At 37.6% G+C, this 19,489-nt stretch overlaps 1 protein-coding gene across 1 annotated transcript in view; it reads left to right on the top strand.

The window, feature by feature from the left end:
- The window catches only part of POLA1 (DNA polymerase alpha 1, catalytic subunit), a 281,414-nt gene that overhangs the window by 50,494 nt on the left and 211,431 nt on the right, over positions 1–19,489 (top strand). Inside the window, exons 23-26 of the mRNA XM_063450182.1 lie at positions 4,407–4,506; positions 9,677–9,801; positions 10,374–10,523; positions 11,444–11,566. Coding sequence (XP_063306252.1) covers positions 4,407–4,506; positions 9,677–9,801; positions 10,374–10,523; positions 11,444–11,566 — 498 coding nt within the window. The remainder of the gene's footprint in view (positions 1–4,406; positions 4,507–9,676; positions 9,802–10,373; positions 10,524–11,443; positions 11,567–19,489) is intronic.

Raw genomic sequence — 19,489 nt, 5'->3', positions numbered from 1 at the left:
TACCAAAGGAAAATTGTAAGTTCTAATAAATAACTGAGCATCTTGGCAAAACTACATCTTTAAGATTGTTTAAAAACTGTGATGTAGATATTCAAATAAAGACATGTGAATGGTAATTACAGCTAAATTTGCTAAAGCTTGGTTAGATTAAAATAATCTGTTGGGAATAGCGTTTTAAACTTATTTATGTAAAGACATTTTCAGGTGGCAGATCTGCTGTAACTGGTGCTGTGCAGCTTCACATTGAAACATTATGCTAAAATAAATAGAAATGACTTTTGAAAGCTTTATTAGTGAAGATGTATACATAAATAAGTTATTGCTAGCGCAAACCATGAGCCACTTAGATCTTTATTTTTTTTTACATCTTTGTGCATACAATATGGTATTTCATTTGTTATTTACAGGGTTTTTTTTTTTTTTTTTTTTTTTTTAAAAAGCTGCTTTTAACAGTTATAGATAATGTCATGTACATAGGGGAATATAATGTTTCTATAAAATGGATGTAAAATTACACCTTTTGTACATCAGCAGTGCCCCTCTGTATTTCTTTCTAGCTTTGATTCTGTTAATACTATGTTTAATTTGTTTCTAAAGTTGATTGTATGTGGGTGTGTAGTACTTAAAAAGCTACAACAAATTCCACAACGCTGTACTGTTGGGGAATGCTGAAAGTCATACTAACAAGGAAGAAACAGTGGGCCCTGCCAGTGAGTCTAAATCATAGCTTTTACAGCACATTTATTCAAAACGCTTAGCAAATTGGCTGTTTAGCACATAGTATAAAGATTATAATTGGGAGATAAAGCTAGAGTTTACAGGGGGAATTGACGTTGATAACGTGAGAGTTTTGATGGTCATATGCAGATACTGTTTAGGTTGCAACATGGTTAAGAAGATTAGGGAGAATTTTAGGCATTTGTAAAGTAATTTTATAAACTAGAGGGATGTGAGCATACGTTACTTGTTGCAAATCTTGGACTAGTTGTTGGAGAAAAGTTATAGTTAGCAGATGGAATGGATGGTTAACAGAATGCAAGAATTGGTTCATAGTTTATGGGAGGAGTCAGTTCTAAATTTTGTATTAGTTTTGGAGATGGCTTTTTAGAGTGAAACATTTTGTAGTATCGTTCTAGTTGTAAACATTGAGGATTAGTTCAAGGAAAGAGACACATTAGCTACAAAACAACTTCAGTTTAATAGAGAAGTTTTGTTATATAGATTATGCTCTTGTAGTCTTATTTTGTTCGATTTTTTTTTGGTTTAATTCTTTATTCTTGCTCCAATTGATCACATATATCATATTCTACAGTACGTAGTAGACATCAAAGAATACAGAATAAAACATCACACAATATTTTGTGAGAATAACAGAAGGCAATTGGGGCAAGGTTTTTTTTTGGGGGGGGGGGTGTAAAATTTTGAGTAATTGTGGCTCAGCTAGCTAAAGAACTTTGCATGATGGTGGTGGTGAAAGCAAGATACGGGTAGGCGAGGTATGTATCCTCTATGGGTCCAGTCGTTTGGGGCTTTATAGTGTTCCCTATATTAGGCGGTGATATGGCAGAGCTCTTTAGCCAATTAGAGTCCGGAAGTAGCCGTTTGGAGTTTACCCATGAAAACTATAGGAATGGAAATGAAAATAGTAGATTGAAAAGTAAACTAAACTGTGTAGTAGCCTTAACTACTATGATGAGAGGAACTATAGTAATGGTGCCCAAAAACCCCAGCCACTGCGGGTGTGTGGGGGTTGATCATGTGTGCCTAACACACATTAAGATTTAGTGGGATAATAACTGAAAATCAAACACATTCAACAAAAAGAAAAATATTTCAGCAGGCACGACTGCGCCTTCCACTAGTCAGGTGCTACCGTAGCCCAGTAAAATCATGAGTTTTTCAGCCCGTGTCTGCAAATGAAGAAGACACAAAAGGAAACACGTTTGAAATGTCCTTGGAGCAGCCAGCAGAGGGGTGATTTGGTCAAGGACCATAAGAAAAGAGTCTGCGCCCTTCGGCGATGTAAGCTGGAACGTGGTACCTCCTTTTGTGACAAGCAGGGTACTGATGGACCCCATCTATGTTGGACTTCAGCCTCTTGGAGGGTCTGTGTGAATTGGCAGACAGAGCGCCTCTAATCTAGCATAGCTCTGCATAGGTCGTGGAGGAACATCAGCTGCATCTCTTCGAGTGTAAACGGGACTTTGATTTAAGTGTCTCCACTACAGCCATCTTGTCTTAGAAGGACTGTAAACAAATAAAGGCATTGTGTGATGTTGCCACAGGAGCCCAGGTGGATTGACTCCGCAAGAGCCATCAATCAGCATGCTTTTAATCTGCTGGAGCAGTAGAATAGCTGATAAAAGGTATCTGAGGAATTGTGGCAGTTCGCTGTCGACTATGGATTTGCCAATTCCTCTGATTTTGAGATTATTGCACAAGTCATCCATAGAATCCAGCCCTTATCAGCACAGTCTCGTGTGAGGCCTGAAGACTCTGGAGCTGTTTTGCTGTGCCCACGTGATGTTGAGGGAAGTGTGGCTGTGGCTACATTAACCAAAACAAATGGGACTTGACTCCTTAATGTCAGAAAATTGAGTAGTGAGACTCCAGGGCTGTGATCTATACACCAAAACAAAGTATTTAAGCTAAAGTGTTTTTGGTGCTTTGTGTCCCCTAAAGATTAACTAACCGCTTACTCTGTCTGCATATATATCTGTGTAGACATTATTTTCCTAACCAAGGTATCAAAGATTTCGAAGTCAATAATTCTCAACTTTATAATGCCAATGGTTGTAGGAATGTGTTGGCTGCCACTGAGACTTTTCCGTGGAAGTCTCTTAAACAGCAATTTTCATTCAAAATATAGGAGTTACAACTGGGAAATATCGGATTCGCAAGTCTAGCACTGATGACTACTATTGCACTCATGAGTTAAACATGTAGTATAGAGCTTCGCTCTGAGGACGACTTCCTCGGGGACCATTGGCAATAAAAACTTTTGCAAGAAGTAACAACTTAATTATGCAATAATTGTCATCAGTTCTATCCTTGTTAAAGCAATATTTTTGTTCCTTTTTTTCTTTCTAGATTTAAAGCTGTAAGACTTATAATTTGTATGGAAATATACCTCAATGTAGGCTAGATGGCTTTACTTATTGAAGTGTAATGTGATTATGTCAAATTTGACTTCCTGAGAACTGTTGCCATGGATTCTAAAATGATTGTAGCACTTTTAATTAATTTTATTGTCTTAGAAATAAATTTTATTATTTCTCTGCATTTCACACTCAAAGCTCCTTGCCAGGCCCTTATGTAGTAGGTCTCCACCTGTCATTCACCATCCCTTGCCATAGTCCACTTTCACAGTGTTTAATACACATGTAATATTTTAACCTCATTTGCTTTACTTTATCGCCCTACTTTTTCAAAAGTCATTTCCATTTTCCACCTCTTTCTTGTCATGCCACCCAGCACCAGTTTTCAGTTTAGAAATATACTTTGATAAAATAGGTCTACAAACGGTTCTTAATTGTACCCATTATGCCCATGCTTAGATTTATCTACAGGTTCAAATGTCTGTACTGCCTCCCTGCATCTGCTATGGTGCTAACTACATCTTATGCAAAGTATTGACACTCTGAACTTTCTATAACTTGCTATAGCTTCAATCTCTTTAGTCTTACTTAATCTTCACACTTTCCTGGTGTGGTTAACCTTGTTAAAATTTCCACCAGCCAATCAGAAGCAGTCATACATGACACAAGAATGTCATAAATTCTTCAGAACATCATACATTTATGTGTGACAGTCGGAAGATACCCAACTTAATTATACATACTGCAAAATATGCAGTTCTTATACATTGTTATTCTGTGCAATAAAGTCATAGATAATTTCATGCTGGCTAAAGCAGCTTTACAGTTATTAGCATTTATAAAGTGCCAATATTCTGCATTGCTTTACAATAATATCTTGGGGAACGAAACCAGTATTGTCTTAAAAGTAGTGATGACAGAGAAAAAGAGTCAATAGGATCCTAGTCAAAGGAGCTGACAATCTTTTTTTTTTGTTGGTCTTATAGAAGGAAATAAAATAGATTTTACAGAGTAATTAAAAATGGTTTACATTTTGGAGTATTTTTTACTCTTTAAGTCCAGTAAATAAACATAGCTATGATCTGTTTTGTTTGACTTTATGAAGTATTTTTCTCGATCAAGATTAATATTATCACACATTGATGTGTCAACTTCCCTTTGAAAATATATCATGAAAATTGCCTTACTCTAGATAGATAAAAAACATCAATTTCTCAGGTGTTCTTAGTGCTTAAAAAAACTGTTCAATTTTGGAACCCTGTAGAAGTTCAGAAGTTGCATTTTTCATTTAGCCTTTTTTACTTACAGGTTGAAGATGACAATGATATGGACGTGGATCAAAACAAAAACAAGAAGGTACGAAAGAAGGCTGCTTATGCTGGTGGTTTGGTCCTGGATCCCAAAGTTGGTAGGTTATTGCCAGTAGTTCCATTATTGTAATGTAAAATTGTAAAGATTGTGCTTAAAGGAACACTGTAGGGTCTGGAACACAAAGCTGTACTCCTGACCCTATAGTATTAAATCCACCATTTAGGTTGCTTGCCCTCTTCTTAGACCTCTTAGAAGGGCAATGCGGGTTTCCTGGCCCCGCCACCGCCCCACCTCCTCGGTGACATCAGAATTTACCATTTTTAGCCAATCCACTGCTTTCCCACATTGCATTGGATTGGCTGAAATCGGCATGGGTCAAGGCCAAGCATAGTTTTGGCCAATCAGCACCTCCTCATAGAGATGCATTCAATCAATGCATCTCTATGAGGAAAATTTAGCGTCTTCATGCAGAGCATGGATACACTGAACAGCAGTTCTGCATACTGTGCAGCACTGCTGCAGGAAGCGCCATCTGAGGGCTGGCCACAAGAGTTATTCCTAGGGGGCCATGTTAAAAAGGCAGTGCTTGCATGAAAATGCCTGAAGGGAATGATTAGAATCACCAGAAAAACTGCAGTTTAATGTAGTTATTCTGGTCAGTATAGTTTCCCTTAATTAAGTTTTGATGAGATTATGTTGAGGTTATCATATAGTACTATTTAAATACATAGGTGGAAAAAATTTGTGGAGATTTTTTGGTTACAGTTGAGTGACTTTTAAATCTAGTGGTTCTGATCGTGGTGGACCGTTACCAGTGTTGCAGCCACTACAAATGTTTTTGTTACCCCAGTTTGCTATCTTTTTACATGTCTCCTCAACCTTTTCACTTCTACCTCCAATTAAAATTGAGCGGCTAAATTTAGAAGTCGTTCAACTAACCCACAAGCAAAAATAACCAGTTTTAGTTAGACAAAGTTTATTTTCATCATAGTCTTCTTTTAATACCTTTTCATTCCCTCTGTTCGTTTATCTCTACCTCTCATTCCTCTACCCATGATATTTCACTTTCTTTGTCCCATGTATATCTCCCTTCTCAAATGCTCACATTTTAAATCAGACTTATGACTTTTGCATCAATTCTCACTCATCTGTTTTGCACCTCCATCCATGTATTCCTTGGTCTGTCGCTTCTTATCTCTCATGCTTTCTTAACCCCTTCAGGACGGAGTCAATAGTACACGTTCTGATCAAAACAAAACGTAAACAAAAACTGGAATTTGCGCTATATGTCTGTTCACCCGTAGTTCCCCTCTTTCATATTATATGCACCCACACTTATTATATATCATTTTGTTCAGGAGAAACAGGGCTTTCATTTTATATCAAATATTTATATATGAAACATAATTTATTATGAATAAAATTTAAAAAACTGTGAGAATTTTTTAATTTTTTTTTAAATTTGTAGTTCCGCCTCACATTTTAGCTGTACATGTCATAATACTGTTAGGTTTTACTGCAACAAAAAGCACATATTTGTAATCAGCGATGTCTCACGAGTACAACAGTACCCCCTATTAACAGGTTTTATGGTGTTTTGGAAAGTTACAGGGTCAAATATAGAACCTTCCATTTTCAAATTGAAATTTGCCAGATTTGTAATGTTACCTTTGAGACAGTGTGGTAGCCCAGGAATGAGAATTACCCCCATAATGGCATACCATTTGAAAAAGTAGACAACCCAAGGTATTGAACGTGTGGTATGTTTAGACTTTTTTTTAGTAGCCACTTAGTCACAAACACTGGCCAAAGTTAGCGTTCATATTTGTTTTTGTGTGAAAAAAGCAAAAAACTAATATTTGGCCAGTGTTTGTGACTAAGTGGCTACTAAAAATGACTGGGCATACCCCATTTGCAATACCTTGGGTTGGCTTCTTTTGCAAATGGTATGCCATCATGGGGGTAATTCTTATTCCTGGGCTACCATACGATCTCAAAGGCAACATAACTAATCTGGCAAATTTCAATGTCAAAAAAATGAAATGCAAGCCTTATATGTGACTCTCTAACTTTCCAAAACACCATAAAACCTGTACATGGGGGGTACTGTTATTCTCGGGAGACTTCACTAAACACAAATATTAGTGCTTTAAAACAGTAAAACATATTACAACAATAATATAGTCCATAAAAGTGCAGTTTGTTTGAAAAAAATGCAAAAAACTTCACTTTTACTTAAAATATCATTGTTTTAATAAAATTTACCAGTTTTAAACACTAATATTTGAGTTCAGCGAAGTCTCCCGAGTAAAACAGTACCCCCTATGTACAGGTTTTATGGTGTCTTGGAGAGTTACAGGGTCAAATATAGTGCTTGCGAATTAAATTCGCTGCACTTTCTCCCTGTGTTGTCAGGCATGTCAATCAAATTTTAATTAATCAAATGACATAATTATGTTAAAAAATGACTTAAATATATACGTAGAATTTTAATATATATGCATTTATAGGTATTTAAATTCTACGTGCATACTAATGTAATCTTTTATGTAATTATATGTATTTATCTCTATATATATATTTGCGGTTATTTGCATTTTATATATAGATAGATATATATAGAATGTCATTCTAAGTGTCTTATGTTACCAATATATATATATTAATAGCAAAATACAGTTAGAATGAAATTACATATGCATATATAATTTATTTTAAATTTTGTTTCAATATTTTATTTATTTATTTTATTATTTTATTTATTTATTATTGCAGTTAGACGTATTTATATATAATATATGTGTATATATCTATTATATATATAATATATATACATATTATATATGTAACGTCATTCTAAGTGTATTTTAATATTAATATGTATACTAATATTAATATTAAAATACACTTTGTATGACGTTACATATATATAATATGTGTATATATATATATATATATATATATATATATATATATATATATATATATATATATATATATATATACTTTTAATTTAATTTTACACATGTTTAATACATTTGTTTTACTCTTCCTACCAGCAGGGGGACTGTCTAATATTTTAGACAGTCCCCCTGCTGGCAGATCCATAGCCAGCTATAGGGGGCCATGTGATCGCTCTTTGAGAGCGATCACATGGCCCCCGGGGGCCTCATTTGCCGGAGGGGGGCTGCCTGGGCTGTCAGGCAGCCCCCCAGAATAGGATCGCGGCGGAGGTAAGTAGCTGCGATCTTCTGGGGGCTTAAGCCGTTACGGCGTTCTATGCCGCCGCAACGGCTTTAAAGCTCTTTAAAGCCACGACGGCATAGAACGCCGTAACGGCGTTAAGGGGTTAACTTATATTGTCCCCTGATTGCTCCTTTCTTATCTACCGTATATACTCGAGTATTTTTTTTTATTATTATTTTACATTTTTTATTATTTATTTATTTTTATTATTATTTTATTATTATTATTAATTTATATTTTTTCCGTCTTCCCTCCCTGCTTGATATATGGCAGGGAGGGGGGCTCTCCTTCCCTGGTCGTCCAGTGGCATTGGCAGTTCGGGGGGGGGGGGGGGGGGGGGAGGAAGAGAGCACTTACCTCTCCTGCAGCTCCTGTCGGCTCCCTCCTCCTCCGCGACGGTCTGTGCAGCTCTTCTGTCAGCTCACACTGTAAGTCTCGCGAGAGCCGCACTATGACCCCGCGGCTCTCGAGAGACTTACACTGGGAGCTGACAGAGGTGCTGAACGGACCGCCGCGGAGGAGGAGAGAGCTGCAGGAGAGGTAAGTTACCGCACACAGCCCCATTGTCTGTATTATGGCAATGTAAATTGCCATAATACAGACAGTGACTAGAGTATAAGCCGAGTTGGGGTTTTTCAGCACAAAAAATTTGCTGAAAACCTCGGCTTGTACTCGAGTATATACGGTATGTTCTACTCCTCACTTATTTGTCATTGCATCTATTCCACCCCCCCCTTTTTTCCTCTTATCACCTCCTTCCAATTGTCCAAATCTATAATGGATCACTATTGTGTCATAGTGAGACAACTCCTCCCCCAACTAATAAAATTAAGTGGTTTTTTTTACCCTCCTTTTCTGCCCCCCGGTGTGCCAGTCCTGCCTCCCTGGCTGAGATTGTCTATCCTAATGATCTTAGCCAGTCCAGTGCTCTTCCATGAGGATGTTAGTGCGCATGGGTGTCATCGCCATGCTGCACCAATCCATATCTCCTTATAGAAATACATTAAAGGACCACTATAGTGCCCTGAGGGTGCCCCCACCCTCAGGGACCCCCTCCCGCCGGGCTCTGGGATGAGGAAAGGGTTAAAACACGTACCTTTATTCCAGCGCCGGGCGGGGAGCTCTCCTCCTCCTCTCCGCCTCCGATCCTCCCATTCGGCTGAATGCGCACGCGCGGCAAGAGCTGCGCTTGCATTCAGCCGGTCTCATAGGAAAGCATTATCAATGCTTTCCTATGGACGCTTGCGTGCTCTCACTGTGATTTTCACAGTGAGAATCACGCAAGCACCTCTAGCGGCTGTCAATGAGACAGCCACTAGAGGATTTGGAGGCTGGATTAACCCATTTATAAACATAGCAGTTTCTCTGAAACTGCTATGTTTATAAAAACAAATGGCTTAACCCTAGCTGGACCTGGCACCCAGACCACTTCATTAAGCTGAAGTGGTCTGGGTGCCTAGAGTGGTCCTTTAAATCTCTGTGCAGAGCGTGAAGATTTATTATTTGCCACAGAACCACTACATTAAGCCACTGTGTTTCTGATGCTTATAATATCCCCTTAGAAAATAAATGTGAATTTCAGCCACTGTTTACTATTGTCTACATTTTGAAGTCTTTATACTTACCTTTGTGGTCCAGGTTTTGTATCACTATTGGTGAGCACAGTTTACACCCACTACATCCCTGTGTGTAAATTAATCTGGCAGGTTATAACATAATTACTTACTGGGTGGTCAGACTGCTCACCCAATTGTGGTTTTGAAACCAATTTAGAGTGAGGGAAGCTCTTTTCTACCACTGGCCCATGAGATTGCAGAATGTTCCCTTGCTTTTTCTCCCCTAGTAAATACCTATTTCTTCTTAATTCTTCCTGCCTTTACTTAGTGTTTTCAGTATGTGTATTTGATATCTGTAAACTATTGATGTATGTGCATGCCTCATAATTATGCAGGTGAAACGGTAAAAAAGTAAGCCTTTGTTGTTGTGGTGTTTTATTTTTTCCTCTGTTATTTTTCCTCTAGGTTTCTATGACAAATTCATTTTGCTTCTGGATTTTAACAGTTTGTACCCCTCCATCATCCAGGAATACAATATCTGCTTTACAACAGTACAAAGGGTGGCATACAATTCTCAGAAGCCAAAAGAGGTGTGTGATTTGTTTCATTTATCTTTTAATGACTGGCTACAGCCACAAAATAACAAAAGTCCTCCTTTTTATTAAAAATATTTGTGTTTATACTTATTTTCATGTATCATAGGTTCATTCCTTTTTATTTTTTACAATGCTTCTTTGCCCTTAAGAATTTGTAAAGTGCAATTGACTGTCTTTCAGGGAATGTTTTAGTGAGGCTTGTTTTGTTTGCTAGGTAAAATCTGAACAGAGATTGTCAATATTATTTACATTTTTTTTTCTGCTTTTCAACCAAAGGGTTAATGGCACTGTGGTAACTAGTAGATTTGTAAGTGTTAGAAACTTGTTTTTCTTTTTAGCATAAAACTGCTTGTGTTTGGACGCAATCTGCTGGTTTCTGCTTTTTCTTTTTGCTGCTTGGCTTCTTGATAGACAATCAGCGCTTTGAGAAGAGTGAGCATTTTCGGAGAGATTGCAGCTTCTAGAGGCTCACAATTGGTTCGAGATGCATGCCTGTGTCTGAAGGCAAAGGAATTCAATAGTAAGGCATTTGATTTGTAATAATTTGTCTCCAAATGTTGTTGCAGAATGAGGATCAAGATGAAATTCCAGAGCTTCCTCATCTGGATCTAGAAATGGGAATCTTGCCTCGGGAGATCCGGAAACTGGTTGAGAGAAGACGTCACGTCAAGCAATTGATGAAGCAGCCAGACCTCAATCCTGACTTATACTTGCAGGTAAAATAATGATTTGAGGTCTGCTTATAGAAGAGGACTGGTGTTAATATTTATTCAGTCTATGTGTGTGTGTGTGTGTATATATACATTTATGTATATGTATTTATGTATACCCTTCTACATATAATGTCTGCATATAATGTATGGATATTAATGATTCCCATCAGCCCAATCACTAGAGACCTGTAAATCTTCCAAGTGGCACCCAATTTTGATACATCATGGAAAACTCAATGGATTTTAAATCATGTTGGCTACTTAAATTGTCTCCTGTTCTAGAAATCTATGTATTATTAAGAAAGAAAAGGGAAAAAAGTAAGTTTGTTATGGACATGTATAGAGTGATTGCTATATGGAAATGTTTTGAAAGTTGCGAAAAATCAAAAAAATCCAAACCACAAACTTAATCAGCATTGAAAAAATGTAATTAAAATAGTATTTTTATAGATAAAGATATACTTGGCAGTATGTCACACTTGCATAGATACTTCCTCCACTAATTATATAACAGATCAAGTAGTAGTTCAAAATGTATAATATGAACTACACCTAAGATGCTCAGCCAGCCATGTATTAATGTAATGCATATATGCACGTGAGTTTAACTTTTAGGGCAAATGTGCAAATGTGCAGTGGACTATAACTTTACACTTGGAAGATTGATAGTGGATTATACATTGTTTTCCTTTTTTAAATTTTTTTTTTTTTTTTTTTTTTATTCATTTATAGTTTTTATAGTGTAGAGGTGGGATACCACACAGGGTGTTTTGTAGCACCATTGTGTATTTTTTTTTTTTTTTAGTTGTTAATATTTAAGTGCTTGCCTCTTACATTTCTGAATCAAGGCTATTATTTTGCAGTAATGATGGTCTCTACGTTTGTGTCTTATGTGTATATTGTTTGCTTATATTTTTTTTTAGTATGACATACGGCAGAAGGCTCTGAAGCTCACTGCTAACAGCATGTACGGGTGTTTGGGATTTTCTTACAGCAGATTCTATGCAAAGCCTCTGGCTGCATTAGTCACCCATCAAGGTCGAGAGGTGAGTTCATTGATCTATGTAAATATAAAATATTACCCCCACCCAAAAAAACAAATGTGCAAAATTCTGATTTATTTTCTTCTAAAAAAAATGTTTAGTTTGATTCATATTATTTGAAGAGTTTGGGACATATGTCATTTCCATATGTTTTAGGATGCATGTGTAATGCATTTTAACATTGTTTGCAGATGTGAAAATTAGGTTACTATAGTTCACGTTGCGTTAAATTAATCAGAAAAGTCCTTCATTCAGTTTGCGTTCATGGGATGGTTAATTGTAGTAACCAACTAAATTAGCTAGCTGTTATAATTATAAAAAGATACTTTATGATTACTATTTTTCTATGTTTTTGGTCTCCAGAAAAAAAAAAAAATAGTCCCTAGTAAAATGATAGCTGCCACAATTCAGCACTTAATCTGTTTTATATACTGCACTGTGATACTAGAAAGGAAATATTTGTAATGCTAGTTGTGGCTGGTTCATGTATCGTTTTTACAGACAGGTATTACAGTGTAACCTAATGTGTGCATGTAATGGCAAGCTAAATTTGATTTGTGTGTTCCTGTCATCTATAAACTTAATCTTTAGTTTTGCAACCTTTCTGTTTAATTCATGTACTGTGGCTAATTTTATAACCTCTTGTAAACGATGGAGTAAGGGGTGCTTGGCTAATGAGAGATTTCACATCCTCTTCACATTTTCTTCCTTGGCAGAGCAGTACATTGACTTGGCCAAATGCAGAAAAAGATTTTGTACAAGGGTCAGTGGTAATGTGTTCACCTTTAACCCCTTCATGACCACTGGCTTGGCATATCATGCAAGAAATGGTCCAGTTGAACTGGTTTCATACTCTTAGTCCAAAGCATTATAATGGCCTTAGTGTGTTACTCGTTTTGTGATCATTGCGGAAAAAAACAGATCAATACTTAACCTGGACTGGAGCAGTTATGATCAGCCCTCTTCTAAGATTTTCCCAGCATATGATTGCTCTCAGAGCAATTGACATGAAATTAGGCACTGTTGGTAACACTTGTAATAAAAAGTGGACAATGCACACACTTACAAGGGATTATCAGCATGCTCCAGACAGGGAGGGCAAATCCCCTCAAATCCACAGAAAAATTAAAAAGATGTCCAGGTACAGTGTCACAAATCCAGTGACAACTTTTCGGCTCTTACATAAACCTTTGTAAATGCTCATGTAAGAGACAAAACGTTGTCACTGTATTTTATTCCTAAATAAAGACAGCCATTTGAAGAAACCACTAGGCGTGCTTGGACGCCTTTGTAATTTTGTAGTATTGGTCAATCTGTCTCTGTCTTCAGTCCAAGACTTCCCTTGCTCACATCTATTCATAAAGCATGAGAATGAGCCTTGGAAATGAAAATGGACCTGCCCCTCCCATTCTTAGAAACCTGTAGAAACTTTTTTTTTTTTTTTAAATATAACACCGTTAGCCTAGTTACAAAGTGACCAAAGGTCTCTAAACCCTACTCTCATTTATGGTGATTGTGAGTGACTGTTGCTTGGAGAAAAGCATTAACGACTCCTATTCCAAACCCCTCTCAAGTAAAAAATCAATTAACCCCTTTCCAATATTTTATACAGTTGTAAGGGAGCATCTAGTCACCATTATTTTATTATTTATATAGCGCCATCAGATTCCGTAGCTCTGTACAATGAGTGGACTAACAGACATGTAATTGTAACTAGACAACTGGACGTACAGGAACAGAGCGGTAGAGGGCCCTGCTCAATGAGCTTACATTCCATGTCACTTGTGTAATTTTTGTAAATGACAGATCCTCCCAACCCTTTAGATGTCCCTAGCCACCTTTTAGTTACTACTTCGTAGTACAGTGATTAAGGCGCACCCACATCTGAGTGGCAATCTTGAGTATGTACAACAAAGATACTAATCTTTTTTTAGAACTAGTCTGGACTAGTTTTATAGGAATTAATATGGTCAAAAATGCATATTAAAAATAAAAAATAATATATATTTATAATTATTATAATAAATTTTTATTTTATTTACTTTGCGGTTATATATATTCAATGCTAAATCATATATGTACAAAATATAGCAAAAGAAAACTATATATATTCTTTAAAGAAATGTGTATGCACTTCAAATTAATGAATTTGTAAGGTTAAAAATAAGCCAGCAATCGGCAAAGATATCAAAATTAGCCATAGTCCTTAACAGGGTAAAATAATCAACTGCATGCTAAAGGTTATGATAAAGAAATGTTCAGTATTGTCTTGTGACGATGAGTATGGATCAGTTTTTGTTTTTAATTAAAAAATAAAAAATAATTTTTACATTATTGTAAATGACAAGTGTATATACATTTGTAGGACTTTTCACTAGGTGGCGATAGATACTTTTAGATCATTAAACAATTAACAGATTTTATGCATGTGAACTTTTGTTTTCACTGCTATTGAGTCTTCTAATAAAGTGTGAAAGGGCTCCAATTAAGCTTTTGTTTCCATGCCCTATTTTCTGAATTAATTGTTTGACACAGTCAGATATTATCAGTTCTGCTTCTTTCTTCTGTTGACATTTTTATTTATTGGAATACTTAAAATGTATGTGAAATAAAAATGCTTCTGTAAATTTAAAACTCTTCTGGTGACGTGGCCTCGTAACCTTTTGCTAATCCTAATTGAAATATTTCATTAGTGCCTAAATATCTTATGACCCTATATGATCTTCACCCCAAAAAAATAAAGCATGAACAAATACCAGGCATTGTCTACACACAGTAGATTTTAGCTTTGTGTGTATAAATATAAATATATATATATATATATATAGGTTTTGGTTTTTTCCTCACCCCAACTAAAATTAGTTTACCATTTTGCTTTTGTCATACAAACAGTTTAAGGGTGCTAAACAGTGAAATCTGAACATGTCTTTAACGTTGACTGCTGACACTGTACAATGCATCCTTTTGGTTTTCATTTAATACAGTTAATTTCCACCACGTTAAAACAAAGCAAGAAAGCTGTTTGTTCCCTTTTGATCTTCTGACCATGACCACCAATGTTTACACAAGTCCTGTAATCAATATGGATGGTGATGCAGCTGTGTCTCTCACAGCTATACTGTATGTGCTCACATGTGATACATAATTATCGTTTAATAATTTGCCAGCAGATTTCTGAGTAGTTTAGTAATAGATGTAGGTATCCTATTCCACTTTTATACACTGGTGCCAGTTTTGGTAGTTGCAGCTGTCTTCCATAACTTTTTTTCTTCTTCCTGTCAGGTTTTTTTTTTTTTTTTTTTTATTTCTTTTAGTTAAATTAAAAATGTAAAACTCAAATTAAATACAATCTTTTAAAAGGCATGTGTTTGCAGCTTTACACAGGTCTCCATTAATAACCGTAATACCTTTGAATATTGGTTTATGTATACAGCAGGATAGTTAGGGGTTCTTTTCTTCAGTTTAACTTTTTTAAGGAATTGCCTGAAATCCGCAACTTTTCTGTGGTACTGAATAAACTCCTTTGTCTGGTGTTTTGTGTGACTTGTTTACAGATACAGGTTTAATCAAGAATGATACTGACCTAGGTATAACACCATTCAGAATTGATTTATTCTCTGCTTTTCATTGTGCAATTGCTTAAATCACATATTGCATGTGAAACTGACATGAATAAGCATGTTCTGTGTGGAGAGAGATCATAGCGGTTGTGTGACTTCCTCGTAGTGCCCTTTCCATGTTTTAGGTAGTGAGTAGTTGTCTCCTTTCTGAGGAGATAAAAAAAAGCTAATTCTGATCTTATCAGTGTACATTTAGCTGTTCAGTTTAAATAGCTGTTGATGTTTTTTTTAATTATGTTTTAAAAAGATGTGCTATTCATTTGTTAATTTCTAAGGATAATCCTTCTTTAAAACTGACATAAATACTTGCTGATTTAACCGTTTGCAAGTTTTATGGTTCATATCTGGCACTGACTTGGTTCCCATCTTAAAAAAAAAAAAAAAAGAAAATGTATTAGCACAATCTTTATGTTCTTTGTACTGTTAAATTGCTTTGTCTTTCCTTTTCCTTTTTTTTTTTTTATCCTCCGCAGCTGGCTTGGATAACAAGGCAGAACCTTTTGGCTAAGCTGAGCAACCTTTCTCTGTTACACGGGGCATGCCAAGCATGTATGATAGATTATCACAAAGTTCCTGCTATTGGTAGAGATTTGTTTCGCCCCTACCCTTTCTAGTTTTGACACAACTGAAAGCTATACCCTGTTCACAACTGTTATTCCATTTATTTTTTTATTTTTATTTATAGCTTTCATTGTTACCAGAATTTCCCACCATGATTCTGAAACGTGCAGTAGGGAATATAAATTAATTTGCAGCTTTAGTACATTGTTCCTGCCCTCGCAGTCCCCTACAGTATATCTTTTGTTTAGTTATGTTGGTTGTGGAATTTAACAAGGATAATTTGTTTTCCATACTATTAGTATAATACGTGCTCTAGCCTAACTAGCGTTAAACAATAAGACCAATGTCTAGGTTTTTATTTGCAGCAAATGAACATCCTCAAATCAAGTAGAGTTTGAGTGCAACCACGCAGTTAAAATGTCCCCAAACATCCACTGTATTACTTAATTGGAAACCATTTGATGACACTACATTTCTACCTAATGTAGAATTTTTGGAATATGTAGTTTAGAAGTCAGGAGCAGTTTTATTCATTAGATGAGTTAAATGATAGGACTAGCTAAGCTGATAGCTGCCCTAAAGTGTTGAGAATTAAGTTTTCAAAAGAACATTGCTTTTGTCTCTTGGTTCTTCAAAAAAGAGTGAAGGAGCCTATCAGCATGGTTGATTGCCATTGGTGTTTGATGTACATGGACAAAAAGGGAAACCATGAGATTTTCTTTTGCTGTGTCTGTGAGTGAAAGAGTGAGCTTATGTCATTTGGCTTCTGCAGAATCTAGATGCCAATCCTGCTACTCATTCATGGGCTGAGAGCGCCTGTTGCAAAAAATGCACAGAATTGACATACACCAGTTTGAAAATCTTGTTCTGGTATTGCTAATGATGCATCAATGATGCTGGCAGTAATGGGTTTTAATTCAGTATGTGCAGTGTTTCACAGGGCTACCCATCCCATACAGATTAGTTACTGAAGTGGTCACTTTGTTTGGAGTATCCTTTTAACTTTTCCCATGTTTGCATTATATATTTAAATTGTATGCTTTCTGTACAAAGAAATAAGCTACACTGGTAGACTACATGGTTTTGCAGCAACAGTTGCCCCTTATTACGGTAAGTGTCTCCTGCCACTTCTCTATAACAAAAACAAAAAAGTGAGGAACACTGAGGTAAAGGGTTTGTTTAAAATGGCTTTTTCAAACACAATATTTTCTATGTATCATAGAATGCAGAGCCCCCTCCTATTTGTGTGTTTTGTTTTATAACACAATTATAAAGTGGTTTTATGCTTTTGTTTTTAATAACATTCAATAACACAAAAGCTTATCGCATGCAATTTTAAGTACCATGCCTCCCTCCAATCTGTTGGGGACATTCTTTGCAAGGCATTCACTATGTTTGTTTAAGTTTAAATCTGAACATGCACATATAAATCATTCTTTAAGAATGTTGTGTAGTCCATTTCTGGTATTTGCTTCACTAAGTATAATATCACAGGGAAATGAAATCATTATAAGAATGAATTGAAAACAATAGCTACGTTCTTAATAGTGACATGTCATTGTGTCATGTGACCGTGATCAAAGCAGACCCAGCATGCCACTTGCACATATTTATACCATCCATGCTGCACCAGTTGTTTGAATATGAAGGTCATGAAGCCCGAAAACCCCTCCCCCATCTTCCCCTTCCTGGAAAAGAACATATAGATAGACTTTAGCAATGTTTCTTGTTAAGTGCTTAGAATCTATTTTTGCTTAACAATGTTTACAAAATTAAGCTTTCTATTTAAAATGTAAGAATTTAATGTGGTATAAACTGTGATGTGGCATAAACATTATTTGATATTGTAAGTATTCTTTTTTTTTTTTTTTTTTTTTTAGACATTCTTTATTTATGAGAGATTTTTCAAGTAAGGAAGGGGTACAGAAAAAAGAAAAGGGAGGGGAGGGGCAGGGGAAACAAACATCAAATTGCAAAGGATGACATACATCGGCTCAGAACATCGAGCCCGGCATGGATACATAATCGAGTATAATGTTTCAGCAATGATAAAGTCACAATCAGTGTACAGCGTGTCCGCCTAAGCGGGTTATAGTTAGTAATATGGGGCACCTTCCTCAGGTGTAAAATTTATTACAGGCGTGTCTATAGCTGTCAGATGAGTCAAAGGTTGGGTATAGGAGGGGGGGGTGGCTAAGTCTGGGGACTAATCTCCGTCATAGGGACATGGATCGGGGTAGCAGGCGAGGGTATCAGGCGTCTCCTGGGGGGCCCGGAGTACGAGGTCAGGCCCGTCCCCGTGCAGTATAGGACGTCCAGGGGTACCATTGGAGGGCGCACTTGTCCGAGCGCTCCCGCAGGGACGCAGTTAGCATTTCCATCCCACGGATCTCCTCAACCTTGGCTACCCATTGCTTGTAAGTGGGTGCCACCTGGCTTTTCCAAAGCAGCGGGATAAGGCTTTTCGCAGCAGAGAGCAGGTGTATTGTGAGGGATTTTTTGTACTGTTGAATGGGCATGGATGTGTGGTGGAGGAGCATTGCCAGAGGCAAGAATGGGAGGTCTGTGTCCGTGATTTCTTTAATTTTGTCGTGTATCATGTGCCAGTATGGAGCTATGCGTGTGCAAGACCACCAAATATGAAGGGTGGTGCCCAGAGCGGAGTGACATCTCCAGCAGTCGCCAGAGGTTGTACCATGCATGTGTCTGAGCACCTCAGGGGTTCTATACCAGCGCGTGAGTAATTTGTAGCTCATCTCCTGGTATTTGGAGCTAATGGAGCATTTGTGGGTTAGGAGAAAGACTTTGCCCCACTCCTGGGCAGTCAAGTGCACGCCCGTCTCCCGTTCCCACCTGTCCGTGAACCCCAGTGTGCCCTCATTGTCCAGTGTCAGTAGGCGTACGTAGAGGTGGGATACAGCGTGGTCAAGGTGTTTTCTGTCAGTGCACAATTGTTCGAAGTCGGTCAGTTGTCTGTGAATGTGGTCTTTGCCTTGAATGTTTGTGTAGTATGTCTTCACCTGGTGATAGTGGAACGCGTCTATCAGGGTCGGCTGCTGAATCGATACGACATCGGGTAACGGTTTAAGGGCCCTGTCTGCGATCCACTGATGCAGGTAAAGCCAGTCCGTCTGGTGAAAGTTTCGCATTGCCGCTGGGGTGAGACCGTCCGCGAGAGACGGGTTATGTGTGATCGGGGTCAGTGGGTTAGGTGAAGTGGTGAGCCTGTGCTTGAAGCGTAGTGAGCACCATACCCTAAGGGTGGCGTCTATGAGGGGATTGTGGAGTCGGAGCTCGGAATACGTAAGGGAGCCAAGCCAGAGTCTAGCAGGGATCGTACCGCGAGATTGCTGTACCTCCATAGACACCCATCTCCTGGCACCCGTGTTCGCGTGCCAGTCCACCACCCTTTGTAGATGTGTGGCCTGGTAGTATCGTTGCACGGAAGGTAGTCCGGCCCCCCCTGCTGACTTTGGGCGTTCCAGGGTGGCTCTGCGAATGCGGGAAGCGGAGCGGTTCCATACAAAGCTACGGATGTCTCTGGCCAGTGCACGGAAGAACGTTTGTGGGATCGCGACAGGTAGTGTCGTGAAAAGATATAAAAGTCTGGGGAGGACATTCATTTTCAGGGCTTGTATGCGGCCGAACCAGGTGAGATACATTGGGGACCAACGCAATAGGTCCTTTTGGATAGTAGCGAGTAGGGGAGGAAAGTTCATTGGGTAGAGTTGTGCGAGATCCCTCG

Source organism: Pelobates fuscus, chromosome 1 (assembly GCF_036172605.1).
Source record: "Pelobates fuscus isolate aPelFus1 chromosome 1, aPelFus1.pri, whole genome shotgun sequence".
NCBI lineage: Eukaryota > Metazoa > Chordata > Amphibia > Anura > Pelobatidae > Pelobates > Pelobates fuscus.
Note: the sequence above shows the minus strand (reverse complement) of the source record. Positions and strands in the feature narration are given on the sequence as shown.